The 9,213-nt window shown below is 24.3% G+C and overlaps 1 protein-coding gene across 1 annotated transcript; it reads right to left on the bottom strand.

Annotated features, from left to right (window-relative positions):
- Positions 1–4,625: 4,625 nt before the first annotated feature.
- On the bottom strand, positions 4,626–8,884 carry LOC126908412 (very-long-chain (3R)-3-hydroxyacyl-CoA dehydratase hpo-8-like). Its single transcript, XM_050690450.1, has 5 exons — positions 8,547–8,884; positions 8,358–8,475; positions 6,935–7,161; positions 6,522–6,700; positions 4,626–4,846 (listed from the first exon to the last, which is right to left on the bottom strand). Exons 1-5 carry the CDS (start codon positions 8,630–8,632, stop codon positions 4,755–4,757), a joined length of 702 nt encoding a protein of 233 aa, XP_050546407.1. The 5' UTR covers positions 8,633–8,884; the 3' UTR covers positions 4,626–4,754.
- Positions 8,885–9,213: the final 329 nt, after the last annotated feature.

Below are 9,213 nucleotides of genomic sequence, written 5' to 3'. Positions count from 1 at the left end.
TTACCCTGATTTTTTTTTTTTACATAATTGATATTTTTTTCATAATATTAAATAATTGAAACTTGGTTTGATAATGATTAATTAATAATAATTTTATACAAATTATCGTTGACAAACTAATTTACACACAGTTCTCAATTTTTAATCAAATTCTCAACATATCAAGTTATTTAATAAAAAGATATTTTGATGGTTTTTAAACATTTAAAAATACAGGAGGGTCATTCATTTATCAGTGACCCACTTTATATTAGTTGAAAATAAAAATAACATTGATAATTTTTTTATTGGATTCTTTAGTTCACTATTTTTTCAATCATGAAGTATTTTTAATGATCATCCTTTATAACGTCTAAGGATATCAACTTGTTTTTTTTAATGGGAACATATATAATTAACTAGATTTTTTGTTAGATAATGATTTCATTAAGAATATGAATGATCGATAACAACTTTTGGACCATTATTTTGGAAGTTTTTAAAATGATTATACCTAGGCAGAAGAAAGAGTATGCTAGGGAAATTTCTAATAATAAATAAAGTAACACTCACACTACCACCCATCTTAACTTTAAATTGTGAATAAAGTCTGACATTAAACTAAAAGAAATCATTTTCTTAATTAGATGTATTAACACAGTTAATTAATTATATACATTTCCAATTGTAAAATTAAAGTTGACACCCTTATAACATGGGGGACGAACTTAAGAAATATGATTGATAAATTAAGATAACATTGAAATAAAAGAAACGAATAAAGAAATTTTTTTTTACTATTTGATTAATTAAGTGCATTGAGATAAATGAAATATTTATATATACAGAGTGGGGTTCAACTATTGGAAATTTTAAATGTTCATTAAGGGAAATATTGTTATATATAAAGAACTTTACATTAATATGAAGCTAAAAAATTTTTTAGCTTTAAAGATAAAAACACCTCAATTTTCATTAATGGGAACTCCTATTTTTAGTTTGATGGTATGATAGAAAAAAATTTAAACAATATGGTTCTAAAGATATCTTGATGCCGTCAGTCAACTTGTGTTTTTAAATTTTTTAAAGATCTGGATTTAAAATATAAATTTATCATTATTTTCGGTAAAAATTAGACTGGAGGCAACAATAATCTGTTTCAATAGGCCATAAATTATTTTTATTGATCAACAACAATAAAGTAAATTTATATTGAATATTATACAGAGTGTTCAGTAAGTCAGGAAACGGGCTTCTATTGTTCTGATTGTTACAAACGATGAGAACAATAGAAACCCGTTTCCTGACTTACTGAACACTCTGTAGAATGCGTCTATCAATAGAGCTGAATTAGGTAGTTACAAAAAGATTTACTGACATACTACTATATCATATAGTAGTATGTCAGTTTAGCATATAGTCTAAATGCTAAACAGCAAATTATCATGAAAAAATTGATCAAATTCGCTAAACTATCGAGAAATTTCAAAAGAAGAGACATTTTTTCTTCTATTATATCAAAAATTCTTGATTTTATTTTTACACATGTTTAACTTTAAAATGCTATTATTTTTTGAAAATATGGATCAATACAATTTTTTCATGATAAATAATATTTATATACTTCTTTCATTCGACATACTTTTTTTTAAAATAAAATCATTTCCCTTTAAATATTTATATATTATAAATATATATATTTATTTATTTATTCATGTATTACACTTATAAATCATAAAACTTGCAATCAGGATATAAATAAGGAAATAGGAGATCATGTACCTTTTGGAATAATCTACTATTTTTTTAAAATTGAACACTATCTACAGATTTGCATCGAAGCGTTTTTAACACGCTTATATTAGTTTCACATGTATGTTGTGTGTTTGTTGTTTGTAGTTTGTAACTTTCCAAGCGCACGCGCACGAGACTAGACGGTCGTAACGCATTCACCCCATCCCGCTCACCAGTCGTCGAAAATAATATTTTCCAACCCTTAGACGCGCGCGTGTCATCAATTATATATATATGTAAATAAATTTTTATTGAGACACGGCCCCGTCACTCGTGCTACCTTTATCAGCCGTCGCCCTACTATTAGTATAAGTGACCACGGTGTAAAGTCCAGCAAGTGTCGCACGGCCGACGATGACCCGCCGCAAATGATACGTTGAGTCTTCTTCCCGTTGTTAAAGTGGCAACGTCGATGATGTACGCCACCGGCTCCTGACGTGCCGCACGACCGAACCGATCCGCATCCGCGTACCGTCGCCATTAACGCTGCTAACTTTTCGACGCCAGCCGGAAACCGCCTACGAAAGTGTCGCAATATTATACGAAGATTATTTTAATTTTGTCCAATTCGTATAATATATATATATATATATATATATATATAGCGTTATATATTTTTTTTAATTTCTTCGATATATTAACATACGAATAAATTAATCTATAAAATCGAATTAATTTTTAAATAATTCATATTAATGAGTATTTGTTTTTACTACAATTCTATTGTACAAATAAGAACAACTCGAATAAAAAAAAATTTAGTTCTATATAACTGCGTTTTGAGTTTTGTATTTAAACATTTTTGTATTTATTTAAAGCACCAAGGTTTTTAGAAGTTTAATAGATTCTATTGACATATTGGTCATGAACCTTTTTACCCACATTTTTGATGTCCTAACTAATAAGCAGTTATTTTTGGGAAACAAAGTAATGATGCATAATTACGCGAGTTTTTTCCAAATAAATATTTCAGTATGGGGCCAAAGCTCAATAGTTACGCTAACCTGAACGTGTGCTGTTTTCCTTGGGTGTGGTAGCTGTTTCTCAGCTCCCTCCCCGGAATCGAACCCTGATTTCCCGTTACCCATTACAACCATGATATTGATAGTAACTACTATCATAACATGAAACTAAAAAGTGAAAATTAAATATAGTTTAAAAAAACTAAAAAAACAAGCTTTTAAAGTACATCGAACTAAAAAGATAAAAATAATTTTTAAAATAAGCTTAAAACAATAATGAACAAAAAATACTAGTATTACTGTGATAAAAGCGTGGGTGCTTTGTGCCATATTTATTGTATATTGAGCGCCCGACGCTTTTATCACAATAATACTAGTATTTTTCGTTCGTTAATGTTTTAAGCTTATTTTAAAAATTATTTTTATCTTTTTAGTTCAATGTACTTTAAAAGCGTGTTTTTTTAGTTTTTTTAAACTATATTTATTTGATAGTGATTTTAATCACTGTCAGATATCATTATACTTGACCCAACTTTACCCACTGTGTTGCGGTTTTTTTTTTATTAAGCTGCTTTACACGAAAAATGAATTTTCTACAACCATCCCATATACCCTTAACTTCTACCAACTTTGTTAAATAGCAACCTAAATTTTTTTTTAATCATTAGATTTATTTAATTTTTAAGAAAAATTTAACTTTGATACGAATCTGAGAAGGTATTAGTTTTAATATTCTTTTTTGTTTTTCATTAATTTTTTTAAGCTCTCATCTAATTTTTTTCAATAATTTGTCAAAAAACACAAATTGTGTCTAGTTGAAGACATTACCGTCAAAAGTTTTTTAAATTTCCATTGTTTCCCACTGTTGGAAGAAATTTCTAAAAAAAATGCGACTTTTAATACAGTAAATATTGACTATTGTCATGTTTACTATTGAAGTAACTATTTTATTATTTTTTAAATATCTTCATTAAAATTATATTATTAAACTGTTGAATACTAATTTCATTCTAAATATTTTATCATGTAATAAAACAGTGGAAAATTACTCAACGATGATCGATTTTCAATTTTTTTTATGAAAGAGCTCAGCGACGTTATTCTGGAAAAATATTTGCAAAGATGAGAAAAATTTTTTAGCACTCCGTGAGCGTTTATTGGTTCTATAAAATAGCACCCATTGCAGACAGTTTTATCCATTTAAAATCTGAAACTTTTTCAATGTCCATTTGTATAGTTCTTGTTTAGATACTATTGCAAAATTGTGATGTGCACACGTATTTATATATAAAAGGGTATTTTAATGATTATATAGTTTTTTTTGCATACCTATAGTATTAAATAGACCTGGAATAGGTTGAAAAGTTTAAATAGTTTATGGTATTAAAAATAAGTAACAATAAATATCATCAACCAGGATGAGTTTGACTTATAAACAGATTCATTATAAATATTTAAATTTTGTAAAAGATCATATTTTTAGCACGCCTCAAAAATATAGATTGAATCAAAAATAAAATTTTGTGTTTAAGTAGATTGAAGTAAAAAAAAAAAAGTGCTTGCATTTAAACCATCATAAAATATAATAAAATGCCAAAATTATTATTTTTAAATAAATAAATGTCAAGATAATATATTTTGGTAATTATTAATCTCACAATTTTATGTGACAAATAACATATCAATAATAATTAAATGCTGTTATCAAATAATAACACATTTATTTTAAATCACCTTGATTGATAATAAATAATTTTTAAATTGAATACTGGAAAGTTGTGATTAAGTATATAAGATAGTTGAAAGAATTTAAATATATGTCACTATAATTGTTAAATCCATTAAATTTTAAAAAATTAAAAAAATATACTTAGATAAACAAAACAACAATATTTTTATAACATTTTATTAATTATTGAAAAAAAAAAACAATCTGTTAATTTGGCTAAGATACGGCTTAAGTTAACAATATTGATTTTAGTAACCCTGAACCCTATGGTTTCATATATTACAAAATAATTATTGTAATTTTTTCTGAACTTTTTTTGGTCCTGGACTGGTGAGAACTTTTTTTCTTTGATGAACCATATGTATGTACATTTGAGGAAACACTAAAAAATATATAATTGTAAATAATAAAATAAATTACTTTTAAATATGCCTAAATGTCAGGTAATTTCTACAATTTACTAAAAATTATCAAAAGTATACAAGGTGTTTCGTATAACACTATCCACTCAATATCTTTTAATGTAATAAGTTTTTTATAATTTTTTTTGGATTTTTTTAGTTGTGTCTCCATATATTTATTATAAAATAATTAATGTGGTATAACAAAGTGGGCTAAAATATGATTTTATAGTACAATGTATAATACAAAATTAATCTAATGAATAAATTTGTATCAATAGTATTATTAAATTCATAAGACTTTAATGGCGTACAAAATAAATAAAGTGATGGTTCAAGATTATTTATTCATATAATTTATTATACTACATTAAATAGATTTGTAAGTTATAATTTTTAACTAAAGTCTCATATTTAAATTATGAAAGTTAATTAGAAAAATACTTATTTAAACTATTAAAAAATAGACAAGTATCGACTAGGTGAGTCAAAATGAAAGAAATCAATCATAATATGTCAACATACTCATATTAATTTCATAGTAAGCCTATGAAAAAAAAATCATTTGATATAAATAGTAATACACAAATTAACTTTTTTTATTAACATAGATCGTTTTTATTCTTATTTATACATCAAAGGTTTAATGTAAAAATGGCAAAAATAAATAATAACAATCATCAAATAACTATGAAACTTAAAAATAAACATCAGATAAGATAGCGATCACCAAGGATGCTGCTAATTTATCATAAAATTATAAATTTATAACCAGCAAAAGACTTAAGTTAATAATACTATGTACTAATGTGTATACTATTATTTAAATTTAAAATATACTAATTAAATTACGAAATTAGTAAAAATATCAGTTGAAAGACATGGCCGACGATAATTTGAATCATTTTGAGATTGAGAGAAAATTGGATTATTTTTATTATAATTGACCTATTACTAAATTAGATATAATAAAATAACTATAGATATTTAAATCATGTGATAATGTTAATTTTTAGTATGTAATACATACACATAATAATGGGAAATTATAACTCATAAAGTAAAATTTAAAACTAATACTATTAAAAAGAGTATTATTTGATATTGAATGTTTTTTTTGTGTGCCATATATTGGGGGAAGATATCAAAGTCCCCTTCAAAACACTATAATGCAAAGCCAATTCATTGTTAAATTTACCTAAAAATTTAGATATTGGGATAATTATTATTTATTTTAATAAAAACCCAATCCAACCAATTGTATGGAAGTCAACACAAATAAATTTTTTTTTTTACTAATAAGATATCTTGAATGCATATTGCTACATATTATAATTGACTGAATTTATATGCATGTATGTTAAATTTATTCAACATGTTAGACACATTATATAGCGCATATAATTCTATGTATAATGACCAATCTAATGACATATTTATGGCACAAATAAGATATCAGCACTAATACAATAATAATGAGTAAGTAAATCACATAATAAAATAGATGGATAATGACAACTTCTACTCGATATAATTTTTTTTCATGATATGACAAAATTCAACAAAGTATATAGTTGTATAAAAAATAAACATTTTGCATTATTAATTTTTTAGGTCATGTTTTTTTATTATAAATTTTAATGATAGTTAACTTACGTGGAATATAAATAAACATAACAAAGGCAATAACAGTCCATAAGCTGAATGCAATATTGTACTTATTGGGCAATTCTAGGCTCCACATTTTTGTTTTTCCTACATAATTTAATGATGTCCAATATATTAAGAGTTCACCAGAAACACCAAGTGGGTATAAAATGATAAATAAAGTATACCTGTAATTATTATTAACAAAACATATCACAGGTTAAAAGATCATTTAGAAATGTATAATGGTAGGAGGAAAAAAAATGTTTTCAATTGATAAACTACTATGAAAAATTTTGCAACCATTTTTTACTGATTAAGAGCAATAAATGGACAAAAACATTTTTAGATCAGCGTGGTAATAAAGGGCAAGTGCCATATTCCCCTCTCTAATTAAGCTATTGGAGTTCATAATGCATTACCTTGCCCAAACTAAGAGATAAGGAATAAATCCTAAAATGTTAAATCCATAATATAAATATCTTGTGATTTCAGCAAAACACCATGCAGTTAAAGCTAAACATAAGCCTGGAGAATCTGTAGTTTCTGGAATATAAACTATTGCAGCTACAATAGCTACTCTTGATAATACTTGTTGAATAGTAACAATTAAATTTGATTTAACATATCCAACAGCAACATTAAAAATCTAAAAAAAATTAATTGGTAAAACAATGAAAAAAATATTTTTTATACATAAAAATTTAATTAAAAGAAATAATTTGCGAAAATATAATTTAGATATTCATTGACAAATTAAAAATGTGTTAATATTAATTATTAATTAAAAACAGATAATCTGATTAACAATCAAAAACTTTAATATTATTATATGTAATTTTTTTATATTTAAAAAGGAAATGAAGTAAAAAAAATTAATTTTTAACTGACAATGAACCAAATTAAAACTTATATGTTTTAAAAATTTAAATAATTTTTTTGTAAAAAAAATGACAATAGCTCATTTTTTACATAGCAATAATTTATTGTATTTCTATATTAAAAATATAAGCTATTCAAAAAGATAATATTTCACACAGCATCATTAAATATTATAATTTGCATATCACTTGAAAGAATTTTTTTATTATTCTTAAAAAAGTTTTTTGATGACATATTTTATTTCCATCTAAAAATATTTCATTTTTGCATAAAATATATTCTTATTTAATATGGGAAATGAAATGTTTATTAATATTATGACAGAAATATTTATTTAATATTTCAGAAACTCTGAGGAATTGAATTTTGTTACTGTTAAAGTTTTTTAATTAGTAGGGATATTGTAATATAAGAAACTTTAAATGTTTATGTATTATAATACTGAGTTTTGAGTTAAGTATATTAGTTAATTAGTTACAATACAAAACATATTTTTAGGCTTTTTTAAGTTTTTAACAACAGTAAAGTAATTGAAAAATATCAAGTTGGTCAAGTAATCGTAATGACCTAATATATTAACATATATAAATTTAAATAATTTCAAAACTAACAGGTACTAAAACTTGTTAACCTTGCACATGACCTATAAACAATACTAGTATTTAAAAATATAGAAGCATTTTTCAAACTAGTTTTGGAGTCTTTAAATTAGTATGTAATAATTAATCATGTTACGCAAAATTATTTACTAAGAAAAAATTTAAATAAATTTACTTTATCTATAATTTTATCTAATTAAGTGTTAGAATAAAATATTTGAGTAATATATAGTACCCAGCACTATTATGTGATAATATTGCTAGTAAATTAGGAAATAATTTATCAGTATATAACTTTAATATAATTTTGTTTTAGTTGATATTGCAATCTATACTTATTTTGATAACTTAAAGAAAAATTTACCTCAATACAAGCAGCATTTTGAAAAATAATCACAGTATATTTAACAACATCCCATAAAGTCTTTTCTTTGGGTGGAAAAATATAAAAATTACAAATTTGATACAATAGATAACTCCATCTGAAAGTTTAAAAGTTTGGCGTTGAATAATTTAATTATCTGTGACTAAGATCTAAATTAAGAACACTTACCCTATTGATTGAATTAAATTGTAAGCAAAAAGATATGCGTTAACAAGATAACTAGATTTTTTGTTCTTTTCATGTTTGGGCGCCATTAAATTAATTAAAATAAAATAACAAAGAACGTAAATAAATTTATAAAAATTTACTTTTTAATAACTAATATTAAATGAGATCATATAATATAAATATACAGTAAGACGACCTGGTAATTGTTTAAGTACCACGTAAGTAGTACACATAATACCTACTCTAACAAAGATTATAAACTGTCATATACTTTAAAAAAAATTTTGATATACGTATAGCAATTAACGTAACCCCACTATTAAAATACTGTAAACCGGTTATTCAATTATACAATCGTTAATTAGTTATCAAAAATAGTATCATAGAAAGATAAATAAATAGTATTTTCAAGGTGGATTTATCAGATGTTAACATTCGGCAAAAGAATTGAATGAAAAAATTACATTAGTTGAGTTCTTCACCAGGTTGCGCTGACTACCTGACAAAGGCTCATGTTTTCACTAGTAACATTATAGACTAGAGCTAGTCTATGTTAAAGAATGATCAAGTAAAAATATTTGAAAATATTTTTTGCTTTTGTAATACAAAATTTTAGTTTAAAAAAATCCATTACTAATCCATTTATTAAGCCTAAAAAGGTAATAAT

Source organism: Daktulosphaira vitifoliae, unplaced genomic scaffold, assembly GCF_025091365.1.
Source record: "Daktulosphaira vitifoliae isolate Bord-2020 unplaced genomic scaffold, ASM2509136v1 Scaffold_5, whole genome shotgun sequence".
Classification (NCBI taxonomy): Eukaryota; Metazoa; Arthropoda; class Insecta; order Hemiptera; family Phylloxeridae; genus Daktulosphaira; species Daktulosphaira vitifoliae.
Note: the sequence above shows the minus strand (reverse complement) of the source record. Positions and strands in the feature narration are given on the sequence as shown.